This window comes from Tetrahymena thermophila (genome assembly GCF_000189635.1).
Source record: "Tetrahymena thermophila SB210 genomic scaffold scf_8254397, whole genome shotgun sequence".
Taxonomy (NCBI): domain Eukaryota; phylum Ciliophora; class Oligohymenophorea; order Hymenostomatida; family Tetrahymenidae; genus Tetrahymena; species Tetrahymena thermophila.
The window spans coordinates 195,276-212,865 of NW_002476180.1; the positions used below are offsets into that span (position 1 = coordinate 195,276).

Here is a 17,590-nt window from a genome sequence, read left to right on the forward strand (position 1 = left end):
AAATCATCTGATCATAAAAATTTTTTTTTTAATTGTTATTTTTAGAACCTGAAAATACAAATAGTGTATTTGCTTGATTGTTTTTTTTTTATTAATTCTCATAAAATGAAGCTAAAAAACACATAAAAAAAATAATATGGTCATTTATTTTAAGATATTCCTATTTGTTCAATAATTTTTAAGGGATTTGTATTTGCTTCACCTAATTTTTGTTTAAATTGTTTCATAGTTTAATTTATTATTGGTATTGGGATTGTTTTAAAAATTTTATGGTTGAAGATTTATTCTTTTTTTATATCCAAAAGGAACTATAAATCAAGAAATATTAAATTAAAATCAAAAATTAAATAAATAAAAAAATAATAAAAATGTTAGGAAATTTAGATGAAATAGCGTAAAATAATCTAATTAAAGATTATGAACTTAAAGAAATAATTACAACCCTTACAGAAATTGGAATAAAGCCTTTGAAATTCTTGGGAATCTATAATGACTTTGTAGCTATTGAAACTAGAGAGGCAGAATAATGTTAGAATAGGTAGACATTAATAACCAACAATAAAAACATTAGTGCTGATATGATTGATAAAATAGTAAAATCCTCTTGTCAAAGTTGTTATATTTCTTAATAAAGAACTTAAAAATATGAAATAATTCATATTCCTTCTGCAAAATATACTCTTAATGACTAAAATATTCATTACAAATTTAAAGACTTAGATAAAAAAAGCTTAATTGAAATATTTACAAGGATACTCTATGTTGTTATAAGTATGTAAAAGGATGATGATTATTATTTAGGAATTAATAAAGACTCTATCTTTTTTAAAAGAAATGGATAAGTATTTCTAAATTAATTTAATTTTAAGTCCATAGACAAAATTAAACATTTAATTTAAAACATGTTTGATGATGAATTCTTAATGTATTTACCACCTGAAATATTGCAAAATAGTCTGTATAAATCTTCCTCTGATATTTACACCTTAGGATTATTTTTTTTAGAAATACTTGGACTCTAAATCGATAAGGAAGTTGCTCTTTAATTAAGTAATTCAAATTACTAAATAACAAATTGTTTAAAGCATTAAGATTTAGTTAGCATTATAACCTAATATATGATATGCTAAGATTATTAAAAAAGATCATCATCAATAGATTTATTTTGGCTTTTTAAATTTCAACTTGAGGAAAAGTTAAATATTTAAGAAATTTGTATGTTCATTCAATCTAATATTCAACTCAATAAAAATGTAATCAGTGAAATTCAAAATAGTTCCAAAAATATAAATCGTAGTAGAATAATCAGTGAATATAAAATTTTTGACAATCTGATTGATCTAGAATATTATTATTAAAATGGTTGTATAGTAACTTCATTAAAAGAATGTAATTTATAAATTTTAATTTTTGGAAATGAATTATCTGAATTCGAAAATAAATATATGACCATCAATATAGAATTAGAGAGTGGCTACCCTTACAAATCTTCTCCGTTAATTCAATTTGAAAACGGTATTAATTCTATTTTATGTGGATAAAATAATCAAATTCTTTAAACTTTAAATATTGAGTGGTCACCTGCTACTACTATTAAAGCTTAAGTAATTACGGTTGCTAGTATTTTTAATAAATCAGCTAATGATATAATATCATTTTTTTACTGTGAAGACAATCTAAATGAAATGAATAGTCAATTATTATCAGAGGAACTGAAAAAGTTGGGAGATGTAGATATTTTATACAATTAATATAAATCTTAATTCTTATAGAAATATGCAAAATGAAATTATAAAAAATAGTATTTAATACTTATCTTTATATTTAATAGTAAGATTTGGCTATAAATGTTATTTTATTTTATTCTATTTAAAAATTTTTTTAATTTATTGATAACTAATAGATAGTAAATAGATATTTGGGGATAGAAATTCAAGAAAAATTTTAATTAAAAATAAAAAAAATATTAAATATTTAAAAAATAATATATTATTAAAATTCATTTTATTTTCCAACCCTAGCTAGAATTATATATTATTTTTGAAGTTTTTTAAAAATAAAAAAAAGAGTAATATTAGAAAAAAGATAATAAGTCTACTTATTTAGTGCTTTGTTATAAATGTTTGTTTTTGTTAATATTAATTACAAATACGTATTATTAGAATCAGTTTTTATAATCTTTGTTAAACAAATAAAAGGAAGTGGAATCAGAATAGTTATTTTAATATTGTAATTTCCATCAATAATTTTTTAAGTTAATCAAAAAATTGAAAAAATAACTATCAATTATTTTATCAATTAATAAAAAGCATAATAAATAAGTAATTTTTTATAATTATTAAAGTTAAATGTCTTTTTCTTTTTACGATGAATAATATGGTGAGTCTACATAGAACAGAATTTAAAAATCTTAAAAAATTTAAGTAGGAAGATGTATTTAAAATTATGACAATAGTATTCTATATGGAATCAGCTCTATTAATAAGGCAAATAAAGAGTATGACCACATTATTGATAACGATAAGGAAAAAGATGGTAATTTAATGAAAAAATAAGATGATTTGAGATTAGGAGAAAAAAAGAGATAATAATGGCTTTTAGATATTATACCTTCCAAAGTTTATTCATCGTCTAAATTAGAATTATCTAACATTCAGTATGAAAGTTGCTTAGATAAAAAGCTAGACTAAAGCTTAGATGAAAGTAGAATTATTGAATAAATACAAGAAGGTACTCCTGAAACTTTTACTAATACTTATACAGTTCAAGATTAAACTCATTTTATACAGAGACAATAAATGAATTAAAGCTTTTAAACAGAAAATTAAGACATTCTTAGTTTGAATTCTTAGTTTAGTGGAATGAGAAAACCTACCTTCAAGAATTCTGCTAAAATGTCATAGTTTTAAAATAATTAAACTTTAAAAAAAAAACAGAGCTATAGACAAAAATTTGGCAGTTAAAATTAAGAAGAAGATAAAGACTAAGAAAGAAAGAGTGAGTTAAAGATTAGAAATAAAAGAACTTCTCACGAGGTGTGGCTCTAAGGGTTTTTTATTATTTTGATATTTGTAAATCGTTTTATATTTAAAAGCAAAAAGAAGTTAATCTTTTTTAAACCCTAGATGCTAAAACAAAACTAACTTCAAGCAATAAACGATATAGGTAAATAATTAATTATTGTTATTAAATAAATATAAAAAAATGATAAACTCAATAACTCACTCAAATAAAAAGTATATATAAATTAATAATTAATTAATTTTTATATCAAAAAGCTTCAAGTTATAAGAGTAAAAAAGAAGATTAAGCTAAATAAGAAAAAATATTTCCAAGGTCGAGGTGGATTTTTAGAAAAATGAGAATTTAATACTTAATTTTTAGGAAAAAAATGAAAAAGTGTATCATACCTATAAATTAGTGTTTATAAAAGTTAAAGAGCTTCATAATAAAGTTACTTCATCCTATACCAGTGATTCTTCCATTCTATAAAATATCTTTAATTTGGGATTTAATCTCTATATTATTCATCTAAATAAATAGCTTTATTATTCCTTTTGAGATAGCATTCCTCAATGGCGATACATTTGACGAAAATTTAAAGATAGTTAGCATGATTATTTTTTTTATCAATTTTTTTATGGTCTTAAATACAGCTTATTATGAAAATGGAATTTTATAAAAGAATAGAATTAATATTCTGATCAACTTCACAAACAAGCATTTAATAATTGAGTTTTTAGCTTTCATATGTCTTTATTATAATCCTTTTGGCATAGCTTTACTGAGAATTTTATTTTTGATCAAATTTTTTTAATTTTATGAAACTGTATAAAATCTTATAGAGTCTCTCTAATTATCAGATAAATATTACTTTTTAATTCACTTGGTTACACTTCTTTTTGAGATTATTTTTCTTTGTCATATATTTGCTTGCACTTGGTATGGTATTGGTTAATTTTAGCTAAATTAGAATATGTTTCCTAATTGGATTGATTCGTATGGAATTAATAATCTAGTCATAGGTTCTAGATATGTCCAGTCAGTTTATTTTGCAATAGTGACAGTAGGTACTATTGGATATGGAGACATAAATCCGAAAAGCGATATTGAAAAAATCTTTATATCAACTATGACCTTACTATCATGTGGTGTTTTTGCTTATATAATAAGTAATATACAGGATGTTTACAGAGATTATAACAAAAAGAAAGAAAGGTTTTTGGTTAATTTAACTGAATTAAATAAATACATGTTTACTAGAGACGTAAATCCTAATTTACAACAGATGGCTAGAAAATATTTAGAGTATGTCCATAAATAAGATTTTAAAAGAGGAGAAGTGCCTAATTAAACTTTAAACTCTCTAAGTAAATTCTTAAGAGAAGAAATTTGTGAAGAGATATTCTCTAGATCCTTAGGAAACATACAAATATTTTAAAAATTCAGTCCTTAAATATAAAAAGCTCTAGCATCTAAAATGAAGGAGACAATTTATGGTAAATATATTTAACTAATTAAATTATTATTTAAGTTATTAAAGTAACATTAAAATATTAATTTTTTTCATCAATTTTGATATATGTAAATACTTCATTTTTTTAATTGGGAAAAATTAATTTTCTATCAAATTTAAATTGAAAATAACCCTGCTACTATTAAAATAAATTTTTTTTACAATTCAAATTTAACAAAAATATTTTTTAGATTTAAAAAAATTTTTAATAATTTTTAGTAAAGAAAATATTTTGTAAATTAATGTTAGTATTTTATAATAATAAAAGTCATATTATTAATTTAATTTTTTTTATAGGGCCTGATGAAATGATTTTAAAGAAAGGATAATTTTCTACTCCTGCTTTATACTATATTTTTAAAGGCAAAGTGGAAGTCACTATTGAGCAAGGGAATAAAATATGTTAAGATTTTAATAATTTAACTTAATAGTAGTCATTCTTTTAGTTAAATGAAAAAAGTACGTTTGGATAAGCTGAATTCTTTTCGTAATCTCATGAAACTTCTCTGAATGTGAAAAGTTTAAACATAACCACTGTACATATTTTATACCTAAATGATTTTCAAGAAACAATTAAGCATTATGTTAATGATAAAGAAATATATTAAGAATTAAAAGATAAGTTAAATAATTATCAAGACTATTCAAGTAGTGGAATTTTTTGCTATTCTTGTAAAAGTAGTGACCATGTAATTAGTGATTGTCCTATTTTCTTTTATAAACCAAATAAGTAGAGAGTGGTAAATTAATATCTCAAAGTTTACGACCAAGCAAAGAAGTAGATTGAAAGGTCTTGTTAAAGATTTAGTTTAAATGCATTAGCCTTTTAATATGATATAGAAGAAGATTGCAAATATTTTAGAGAAATTAACTTCAATCAACATGAAAGTGATATAGCTGATTCTGTAAATTAAAGTTAAGACACATAAAATTAAATCCAATACAATTATAGTAATTCATAAAGACTGATTTACAATTAATAGAAATCTGATATTGATAAAAACTAAAAAGTAACTTTTTTTGAAGTAGATCAGCATGACAAGCATAATGATATAAATTCAGAAAAACAAAAAGAAATAAATAAGGCAAGATCTGAATTAGATTGGAATAATTATCATCAAAATCAAAATGCAGACAATGTTTATTGTAGTAGTAACTATAATTTAGATGCTCCAAAAATTGTAATTGAAACTATTTAAAATAGCTAAATTTTACCTTAGATACAATAAAACCAACAGCTCAATGAGAGTTAAATTTAATAGCCACAATAATCATAATAGAATTAGTAGTCATCATAGATGTACTTATAAGTAAGAAGTTAAAGAGAGGAATTCATAAAAAGAGTATCACTGAGAAATACAAGATGTAAGAATAATTTAGCTATCGAAAAAAAAATAGATGAAAAATAGATTGATGGCAAAAAATTAAGCATCATTCACTTGAAAGAAGGATTATAATTAACTAATAATTCTAAAAACTCTTTAGCAATTGACATGATTAAAAAAGTTTTAGATCAGATGCAAAAAATAAACTCCAAAAAAGCCTTAAAATTACAAGGATGTGAAATTGATGATTTTATTGCAGAGTCAGTGAAGAATTTTAAATTTTATATGACGCACAATAACATTGTTTAAGTTATTTAATCTTACAACAAGTACTATAGTTTAAAGAGCAAAAAAAAAAGAAGGATCACTATATATTAATAATGATTAACTAATTAAGATTTAATTTTAAACAATTTTTAACTAAATATGTAAATTATTTATAAAACATATTTACATTCAGTCTATTTTTAATAGTATTTTACTAATATTTTCTAAATATGATTTCATTTACCATTGATTTATATTTTATATCAAGTTATTTCTAAGATCTAATTCTGTACCATTAAAATTAATGTGAAAAAATTTTTATTTTTTATTTCATTATCAAAAGAAAAAATAATATTCAGAAACAAACGTATTCCATTTTTAATTTATTTTTTATACATTATAAAATGTACTAGTATGCTTTGTAATTTATACAAGAAATTATTATAATTATGTGAGAACAAACGACATTGCTTTAACTTTAAAATATATTTACTAATAAATAATTGATTTTCAAATTTTTTGTTCTATTTTTTGCAATTCCCTCTCAATTTTTAATGCCTCTTACTCTCTATTTTACTTTCTATATACCCTGCACAATTTTTTATAACAGCTAGATAACATATTACTTTTATCTCCAAATAAAAATTTGTTCATTTTTAAGCAATCTTCATAATATAATACACTCATTTGTATGTCTCCTTAGTTTTCATAAGCAACTCCTAAATTTTCAAAGCAAGCAGATATATCTGGATGCTCTTAGAAATTATATATTTTTTGAAATACTTCTATTGATTTTTAATAGTAATTTATTGATTCTTCAAACTGTTTAAGACCAGATTTCATACAAGCAATTGTACATAAACAATCACCTATTTCTTTAACAAAATAATCCTTATATATTTTTTCATAAATTTCTTTTGCCTTTATAGCTAGCTTTAATCCCTTTTTTTCTTTTCCAAAAGCTTTATAACACCATGATAGTTCTAATAAGGATTTTGCATAAACATCACTTTGTGATTTATTAATTTTTTTGGCTAACTTTAAAGCTTTTTTACCATAAACTAAAGAAGTTTTATACTCTTTTAATTATTTATAGTTATAACAAATTTGTTAATACTAAAATATAATATCTTTCTAACTTGAAGATTTAATTTAGTTGTATAATATAAGAGATTATTACCTATACTAATTTGATTTTTCGTACATTCCCATCTCTGTTAATTTTGATGCAGTACATGATAATACTTCTGCCTTTAATTTAACAGGAATATTCTTTATTTTTTCATATATAAAGCTTAATGTTTTTAAATATTATAGTTAAATGTTCAATAAAAATGGTGGATTTTTACCATTATCAAATGTTTCATAATTATCTACTTCATAAATTATGGGTATAAATCTTTATAAATTTGATTATGTAAAAGGAAGCCAAGGTAAAATTTTATTTATAATATCATATGATTAAAAGTCATCATTAACATCAGATGTTAAAAATTTATTTTTTATTATTTATTAAATATTCTGATATTGAATTTCATTTATATTTTATTTATAAATATTGGTTTGAATTTATTTAATATCATTATTGTTATTTAAATTACAGCCTATTATTTCTAAGAATAGCCTTCCTGCACACTAAATATCTTTTTGATAAAATAGATAATTTTAGTGATTATTTTTATTATCAAGTTACTTCTACTAATCTTTTATTTCATAAATATAGCCTTCAGCTTAAAATAAATCAGACTAGTGAGATGGTATTTTAAAACAGTGCTTAAAGTTACTTAGCTTGTATGTTCCGTTTGACGAGATAATTATATTTTTAGAATTTATGTGTTGATGGGAAATTTTATTGTAGTGAATCATACAAATAGCATGGGAAATTTATAAAATAATTTCAGTCATAACTTCTGCAGTATGTAATTTATTTTTATTTTTAAGTTCTTACATTTCATCAAATAGGTTTTTTTAAGGATATTCTTGAACAATTATGCAAATAAAACAATCTTTTATTACAATCATATCGAAAACTAATATTATATTTTTATATGATTTTAATTATTGCATTATTACATATTCCTTTTGTAATTTATCATACTCTTCCTAGCTATTCTATGAAATCCTTAAAATGACGCGTTATTAATGTTTTAAAGAATATGCTGTGAGGTGTTATTCTTAATCAATAAAATCTATAAATTATAATTTTTAGTAACCCTATTTTTCTAATTCTTATTCAGTTGTCTTTAAAATATTTTCTTCTAATTTTACAAATTTTTTCCAATCTTCGCTCATTTATAAATTAGGTATTAATTTTTACTAATTTTATCTGTTTATTTATAAAACATCAACTTTTTAATATCTTCAATTTTTGTGTGTTGTTTAAATTCTTTTATAATTTTATCATATAAGTACCTTAAAACTAGACTTAACTATTTAAGTTAAAGTATTTTGATTTATCTTAAAACAATATATGAATAAATTAAATTCCTTCATATATCTATTATACTACTAATTTTGATAAAATAATAATTTAAGACAATTAATTATACTGTTTTTAAATAAAAAAAAAATCAAAAAAATTTTTTTTTTTTTTGAATTAATTAGAATAAAATTAATTTTTTGATAAATATCAATACTCTAAATAAATAATATTCATCATTTTTTAATAAAAATAAAATAAATCAATAGAAATTATTTTGAAAAAAATAATTGTCAAAGAATTATTTTATATTTTTAAAAATTAATATAAATTTTAAGTTTTAAAAATAAAATAAATTAATATAAAAATTAGAATATTAATAAATAAAATAACATATTTGTTTTTTTATTTAAATTAGAAGAATAAAAATTATGGTGAAATAAATAAATTTTTTCTTAATTGCCAAGTTATGTGTTAATTTTTTATTTTTGTAGGGTATTAGAGATAATTAATTAAAAATGAAATGATTATTCAATAATTTAAAAATAATTTTTTAATTTCATATGAGATATTTACTATAAAAGGTATTAAATATTATTTAGGACATGTTAAAATAAATTTAATAGGCTTTTAAGATACTTACAAAAGCTTATATATTTTAAATATATCTTTAAATCTTAAAATCTATATACAAATCAAGTAGAGTAAAAAGATGTATAGATAGATAATTTATTTTGTTTATTATCACTCACTCATCAATAGTATCAGAATATAAAAGAGAAGTTTTTAAATTTACAAATTTTTTGAAAAATTAAATTACTTTCAAAAATAAAAATAAATATTATTGCAATTTGATTATCAATAGGAATATCATTTCTACCCTAAACAATTAAAGCAAATAAATAATTGAAAGCAAGCAAATTTTAGGTACAGAATTATAACAAACAGATTTTAAGATAATAAGATGCATCACGGACACTAAACTTCTCCAGAAAAGATTTAAACTTTTATGAATAGAAATCCATTTGCGACAGATACTGTGATCTTAGATAATTAGGAGAATTTATTGGAAGTAATTATTTTAAGTTTTAAAAAAAATGTTCCAGTCTAGGACTTACGCAAAATAAAATTTAGAGCACATGGATGAGTTAATTAATTATTTAAAAAATAAATTTAATAGAAAGATGATAATAAAATTAGTTGCTTTTTTGCAGAAATAAATGATTTATCTGAGGATTTGAAATATAAAAGAGTTTAATATGATCCATCTTCAAAAAAGGATAGCATTTATAAAAATAGAGAATTTAACTGCACATGCTAACTTTAAGATAAGGGGATTATGATTATGTCTTAAGGTGGTTCTTCCTTTCATCTTCCTTTAGAGCAAGATGTACAAGCAGTCCATCCTATGACAGAAGGCCTAATAATTTAATTTCAAATTAAAAAAGAAATCAAGTTTAATGGTAAGCATTTAAAAAATTTCAAATGAAAACTTGAATAAATTTCTAGCTCAATTAACTTATTTTTACAATAATATTTGTAATTAAGATGAAAATAATATTTTAAATTAAAGATTTTCATTGAAATTTTCTGAGCTTTTAACAGAATTATTTGCAAATAATATCAATCATTTTATAGAAATAGATAATTTATAAGCAAATTTTAAATGAATTTAAAAATAAGAAGAAGTTAAATAATAAAATTTCTAAAATTAAATTTTTGGATTGTAATACGTTATTAATTTATTTATTATTTTTTAAATATAAGATATTATGATGATGAATAGAGGTTTTTCAAATAGAAATTAATTTGCTATGTAAGAAGAGTTCATTAATTTTGGAGTGGGTAATTAATTAGGAGGAGTTAATAGTATGTCTGAAAATTAATTGTATTCTTATGTGACATTAAATAAGCATCCTTTGAACTCTCTAAAAGTATTAGGTATTTTGAAGAGAAGTGACGAGTCTATAATTCCTTGGTTAGAAAGCTATGAAAAAATAGTTTATGTATCAAAAGATTTACCTATCCTAGTAAGTTACAATAGGATTCATTAAAGGCATGCTATTCATGTTATTAGAGCTAACATTGAGGAAAGCGAAAAGGAAAATACTAAACTGAATTTAACAAATAATTTCTATAGCCTTACTCACTTTAACGATTTAAGTTAGGGATTCTTTCCATCCTCTTCTTCTGCAGCAGCTCTTGGTATTCCAAATTCTTAAATAGTAACAGAGATATTTTTTGAAGAAAGCATTAAAGTAAACATGATGGAAAAATGTTAGATAATCAAAACAAATAACTATGGAGAATTTTTGATAGCTATGCTTATATTCGACACAACATGCTATTTGAAATTATATTCTCTATCTTTTATTAACAATACATAAGCTTTAGACACAACAAACTTCTAAGTTAATGCACTAAAAAATTTTGTTATCATAAATGACGTAGTTGACTTCTACCCTTTCAACCTTTTTTAAAATGAAGTTTCTATCCCTGTTATTTCTGATATTTAAAAATAGGTATTCATTTAATTAATTAATAAGTTGATTAAAATTTCTTTAAAATAGTTCAAAATTAAAATAAATTATTTTAAATTAAATTTAAATTGTTTAAAATAAAAATATATTAAAAATTTAATGAATGAAATTGATGATAATCCTTTAATAAAAATAGATTTAAAGAAGAAGAAACGATAAGTTTAACTAGCTAAAAGTTCTACTCTCAAATGAATGTAAATTAAAATCTGGAATACTTACTCTCCATAAAAATGGCTCTTTCCAACTTCATAATGGGTTAATGAAGAGCTTAATCAAATTCGATATTTAATTTCCCTCTGTGATACCAGGAAGTTTCAGACAGATTAAGAATATATCTGAATTTAAAAGTAATATCAAAAATATATTTAGAAATATGGAGTATTATAATAAAATATTTGAATATAATTAGATGGGAGTGCTTAATTATAATTTAGTGATGGACAGAAACTTCATATGAAGATCTCTCCTCAAATTTAATCTCCTTTGATTACAATCATAATGAATACTCTATAGCATATTTTAGATACTGAATTATATCATAAAATGCTTTCTGATGTTTTCAGAAACTGCATAGTAATTAATTATTATTATCATTTTTTATATTTTATAAAATATCAAATTATTAAAATAAATATATAGGATTTAAATGGGTTCATTTTACCAGAAAATAAATACCAGGTTAATAATTCAGCCAATTTATTTTAGCAAACTAGCAAAAATACTAATGAAGAGTTTCATAATTTTTTGTGCTACTTCATTTATCTTCTGAAAATATGCAATAAGAATGTTCATGTTGGATAAAGTACTAAGGTTCAAGAAGAAGAAGGTTTGTTAAAAAAAGTAAAATAATAGCAATCACAGTCTTAGATTCTTATGGAATAGTATATGTAGTAACCTAGTAGTTCCATTTCAGGATAGCAAGCAGTACCACCAGGTTTAGCTTAATCTTTGAATATATAAGTAGGGAATGCTCCATAGAATATTATAAATCAAACTAATGGAGTTTCAAATGTTAGAAATTAATGTAAAAATTGGAATAAACTTCTTATGTCTAATTATCATCAAAAAAATTTTGAATTAAACAATCAACTTTTTAAAAATCCTCCTAATTTTGTAATTCCTGATAGCCAAGCTAATTTTCCTATAAGTTAAGAGATGGGTACTTAAGCTTAAGCAAACCCCCCAGCATAAAAACCAACTCATCATAGAAGATCATCAGACATGCCATTCAATTCGTAAAATAAAATTTTAAACAATATTTAAATTAAAATATTTTTAAAAACTTTGATTTTGCATAAATAGAAATTTATAAATTAAGTTTTAATTAAATTATAAAAAAGTGATTAAGGAGGTGCTTATGGATCTAACATTTATAATGCAAACAATAGTAATATGGCCTAAAGTAATAGTAACAGTGGGACTTAATAACCTCTTTTTAATAGTAAAATTGAAGTGAATGTTGATAAATTTTATGAATAAAGGATTAGAATTTTAAGAATTTTAAATTTATTGTATCAAGATATGAAAATATAAACAATATATAAAGAATATAGAGAAAATTTAGCTTATTTTTTATATTGCTATTGCACTTATTTAGATTTTGAGTATAGCTCTAGTTATTAAGACTATTATGTTAGAGAATTCCCATAAATTTTGATTAGATATCAAACAGATGTAAGGCTTTAATAGCTTTAAATCTAATTCCATTACTAAAAGAATTTAAATTGGAATAAAGGAAGTACTGCAAATACAAATTATCCTGAGAGCTTGTTCATAGAAAAAGATGTTCCTGATATTTTCAAGTGGATTAACTATTTATTTACTTCTGATAACCAAACATAAAAAGTAGAATAAATCATGCCAATAATGTTTAAAAATACTTAAAAAATTTGTAAAATATTCGAATTAATGTAATTGGGTTTAAACGCATCTCGAACTAAAATATCTGACTTAATTAAAAATAAAGCTTAAAATTTAAATAACACTATTGGCTTTTAAATGCATGGCTATGGAAATTTAACTAACCCTTCTTTCCCTCTTTTCCACTAAAAAGTTTTTTATATGAAATTCTTTGATTAAGAGAAAGACAAAAAAAATGCTAAATTCTCAAAAATATAAGAAATCTTTCGTGATTAAAACGAAATCCTTGTATTTTTATATCTTATTAAGAAGAACATAGATTAGGATTTCATTGAATCTCTCTCCTTTGGATTAAAAGCTCCTATTTATGAGTCATTGCGTCTCCTCAAACTTAATCTTCCTCCTCAATTATATGATGTAAATTTAATACATTTTATTTTTTTTAAATTGACAAAAATGTTTCTTATCTTGATAGATTACTACAAAAGAAGGTTTTAAAATGATCAAAAGAGAAGATATCTTCTAAAATAGATAGATTTATATAAAAAAGAAAAATGAATTACCTGCATATCTTTCAAAAGTCGATTTCTCATAAACTATTAATAACTTAATCAGAGGAACTAAAAATAATTAAGAGTAGTACATATTGTATGATGCTCATTTGCACAAATAAAACAATGAGTTGATTTTCGAAGAAGTAAACAGATTGCTTGATACTACTAAAGATATTTAAATCAAATAAAAATACGTTGAAGATATCAGCGAAGAAGCGTAAACTACTCAATAATTTCTTATTATTATAAATTTTAGCATTTTATTATGTATTATTTTAAATAAATTAATTCATAAAAATATATTCATTTTTAACAAATTTAATAAAATTAATCAATTAAAAATATAGTTTTGAAGTGGAATCCTAAAATGTTTTAAGAAAATTTGTTACTAGAAGATTTTCTTGTTTGGTTGGTTAAGGAGGATTCAACTTTGGTTCTTGGTCTACTTACATGACAGAGATAGTTAAAGTACCTAAAATAAATTTGAGTGCTGTTATGCCTAATGATATTAAAGTGACATTAGACACAAAAGATGAAAAAGATTTGAACATGTGTTTGTGGCCAGAATTCCATAATGGGGTTGCTACTTCTTTAAAGCTATCAAAGTCTGTAATGAATATGAACTCTGAAAATTTAAAGACTTGGATATTTTACTAAAAACCAGAAAATGTTGAGTATGACCATGGTGGCTTCCTTCTTGGATTAGGGCTTTTAGGATATCTTGATTGTTTATCTCCTACTGATATCTTTTAATATCTAAAACCTAACCATGAAGCAACTTCTGTTGGTATTTTGCTAGGTATAGCTGCATCTAGGATAGGTAAATCTGACGATTCAACTTCTAAAACATTGTGTCTTCATATTCCATTCTTGCTTCCACCTTCTTATGATGTAGAAATTCCTCTTAATGTTTAAACAACTGCTCTTATTGGAGTAGGTTTGATTCACAAAGGAACAAGTATATATTTTTGTTATTCTTAACTCATTAAAATTAAAAAAAACTATTTGAATAAAGGTAATAGACTGATTACAGAAATGACTTTAGCATAAATAGGCAGAAAACCTTTAAGCGATAAGTGTTTAGATAGGGAAGGTTACTCTCTAGCTGCAGGCTTTTCACTTGGTTTAATTAATCTAGGAAAAGGAGCTTAACATACTAATATAAAAGATTTAGAACTTGAAGAGAGACTTATTCGTTTCATTGAAGGTGGTAAAATAATGGATCCTCCATAGAGTATGCTTAGCACGAATTTCAATACTGAAAACAAAAGTAGCAGTATTAAAGAAGGAAATACAGTAAATACTCATGTTACTGCCCCAGGTGCTCTTATAGCAATTTCTCTTCTATTTTTAAAATCAAATGATATTAAAGTTGCAGAAAAAATAACAATTCCAAATTCATTTTCAACTATTGAAAATTGCAATCCAAACAATATTCTATTAAAGGTAATGGCAAAGAATATCATCATGTGGGACTAAATATCTAACACTAAAGAATTCATTTATAACTAAATTCCAGAATTAATTAGATTTATTTATGAAAAATCATTTAAAGAAGTATACTAGAGGTAAATTGATTATTTTTATTACAAAAATAATAAAATTTTAATAAATAATATTAATGAAATAATTGAATAAATGAGAAGATAAGTTAAATTAAAATACATTTTTAATCTAATACAAATTTTTTTTTTTTAATTAATAGATACTATCTGGTTTACAATGTCTATGAAATTGATTTTAGTACTGTTACTAGCGTGTATTTAAATATTATTGGTGGTTGTATAATGGCTATTGGGTTGAAGTATGCAGGCACTGGAGATAAAAAAGCAGTTGAAGTTATTATAAATGAAATAAGTAAAATGAGAAAGCTTAAAACCTCAAAATGTGATTTAGTTAATGATCCTTCTGCAAAATCTTTGATTGATTAGTATACACTATTTATACTTTATTCTGTTTCTGTACTTTCTTTGAGTTTGGTAAATGCAGGAACTTGTGATACCCACTCAATTAAAATAGCAAGAGTTATAAGAAAAAAATTCTAAGATTCTGGTACATTCCATTATGGATTTAATATGGCTATTAACATGGCTATTGGCTTTTTAACTCTTGGTCATGGAAATTACTCATTTAATAGAGATGATATGTCAATAGCTGCTTTATTAATTTCTATCTATCCATACTTCCCTAACTCTCCTTCAGATAATAAATATCACTTATAAGCTCTCAGGCACTTCTATGTTCTTGCAGTTGAATAAAAGTAGCATATTTTACCTTCCTAATAATTTATGAAATAGAATAAAATAATTTTTTAATTTAATAGGGTTTTCCATGCTGTTTCAACTGATGAAAAAAAAGTAGTTAATGTCCAAGTTGAGCTTAAATATTTAGCAAATGAATGTATTTAGGTTGAGAAATAATTTACCCCTATATTGTTATAAGAATCTAAAAAGATACTCAGTGTTAAGGTAGTAGACGATGAATATTATGGCTTTGAAATAGATTTTGCAATGAATTAAAAAAATCCTAAGGTTATTTACGTTAAACGTAAGTATTCAGTTTAAAATAGCTAAGCAATTTTATCAGAAATAGGTAATCAAATTTAATAAAATAATTTAAAAGTCATTTTAATAAATTTGTTGAATTAGATTCTTACGAAGAAAAAAAGAGACTTTAAGAATATATGAAATAAATACCTTACGACAAAGCTTTCAAGCTTCTTGAAAAGAAAAATTTTGTAATTACTAAAAACTAATTAGACTATATTCTTCCTTTTAGAAATAAGATTAACTAAGATAAGTCAAGTGCTTTAGTTAAGCATTTAGATTAGCTTGACACTTTATATAGTTAAATCAACTAAATGATTTAAGACAAAGAGAATCAGATTTGTCCATATGATGATCAACTGTAAATAGAATAGCTTATTTAACTCTGCATTTAAGAAGATAGACTAGAGTTAATAGAGCAATAATTACATCTTCTCAAAGATTTCAAATCTTTTATGAATATGGATTGCATTTACCTTTAAAACATAAATATTCTTATCAACTTCTATGAAAATTAAAAAGGAATTAAAGGAATGTAATTGCAATCAAGTCAGCTTTTCAATCCTTAAAAGATCAATTTAATGTAGTACAAACTCTATAAATATTTTATAGACTCTTATATTTTAAATAACCAAGTAATCAATTAATTATGCAAACATTTTTTCATATTAAATTTCTTATTAATGTAAATATAAAGGATTAAAAAGCTAAAGATTTAATTGTTAGTTATTTCACTTAGCCTGAAAATTTCTAGCTAGAAAGAATCGACTTATCAGACTTCCCTACCTTACGTAATATTTTATTTTCATATTTTAATATCAATTAATATTATTTTAAATAGAAAAACTGATGAAATTAAATACTGTGTTAAATACACCAACCAAATAGGATTTATTATTAATAAAAAAATTCTTTGATAAGCTAACTACGATAGGGTAAGTTCAAATTAAAGATGAAAAAGAAAAGCTTTGGAGTATATGTTAAATGTGCTTATTTATGTCATTCCCCTTATGTCCTTAGGATTTACTAAATACTATAACATAATTATATTTAGGCAGCAACGATGAATAACAATCAACTGCAGATAATAACTCCTCAGCTACTGCTTAAACAGTAAATAACTAATAAAATTAATAGAACTCTTCCAATTGATAACATCACAATCCAATATCATTCTAATTTATTGTGTCTTTTACAATTTTTTATTAATGTTATATAAAACAATTTTTAAAGTTATAATTAAGTAAAAAATTATGTTATTTATTTTACAATAATATTTTTGTAAATGATTAGATAAAAATGTTAGCTTTTTTAATTGATTGTTTTAATTAACAGAAAACATTTAAATTAACAGCGATTTTATAACTTAAAAATTATTCATTTAAATTCTATTAATTATCAACTCATTTTATAGCTATAAATTATGTTTAATTTTTCTTCTTTTAAAAAAATAATAATCGTTTATTGATATATTAAAGCAGAGAATTCTAACTAGTTTTTTTTTATTTAACATATGGCATCTATTTTGTTACTAAATTGGTAAATTATTACAAAAAACAATTT

At 22.5% G+C, this 17,590-nt stretch overlaps 4 protein-coding genes across 4 annotated transcripts; 3 read left to right on the plus strand and 1 right to left on the minus strand. All coding sequences in view use genetic code 6, as the record gives it.

Moving 5' to 3' along the window:
- Positions 1-368: 368 nt before the first annotated feature.
- TTHERM_00824010 (ubiquitin-conjugating enzyme) lies at positions 369-1,787 on the plus strand (the record flags this gene model as incomplete). The annotated part of the gene is made up of 1 exon (XM_001031501.2): positions 369-1,787. The coding sequence occupies one exon, from the start codon at positions 369-371 to the stop codon at positions 1,785-1,787; it is 1,419 nt and encodes a 472-aa protein (XP_001031501.2).
- A 561-nt stretch (positions 1,788-2,348) lies between these two features.
- On the plus strand, positions 2,349-6,225 carry TTHERM_00824020 (cation channel family protein, putative; the record flags this gene model as incomplete). Its single annotated transcript, XM_001031502.3, has 3 exons — positions 2,349-3,165; positions 3,279-4,499; positions 4,814-6,225. 3 exons carry the CDS (start codon positions 2,349-2,351, stop codon positions 6,223-6,225), a joined length of 3,450 nt encoding a protein of 1,149 aa, XP_001031502.3.
- A 393-nt stretch (positions 6,226-6,618) lies between these two features.
- Positions 6,619-8,400, minus strand: TTHERM_00824030 (tetratricopeptide repeat protein; the record flags this gene model as incomplete). Its single annotated transcript, XM_001031503.1, has 1 exon — positions 6,619-8,400. One exon carries the CDS (start codon positions 8,398-8,400, stop codon positions 6,619-6,621), a length of 1,782 nt encoding a protein of 593 aa, XP_001031503.1.
- A 1,091-nt stretch (positions 8,401-9,491) lies between these two features.
- Positions 9,492-17,179, plus strand: TTHERM_00824040 (hypothetical protein; the record flags this gene model as incomplete). The annotated part of the gene is made up of 15 exons (XM_001031504.3): positions 9,492-9,599; positions 9,708-9,990; positions 10,295-11,049; positions 11,204-11,414; positions 11,477-11,640; positions 11,707-12,302; positions 12,408-13,344; positions 13,403-13,698; positions 13,829-14,439; positions 14,497-15,049; positions 15,187-15,741; positions 15,805-16,073; positions 16,130-16,662; positions 16,725-16,818; positions 16,869-17,179. The coding sequence occupies 15 exons, from the start codon at positions 9,492-9,494 to the stop codon at positions 17,177-17,179; spliced, it is 6,276 nt and encodes a 2,091-aa protein (XP_001031504.3).
- Positions 17,180-17,590: the final 411 nt, after the last annotated feature.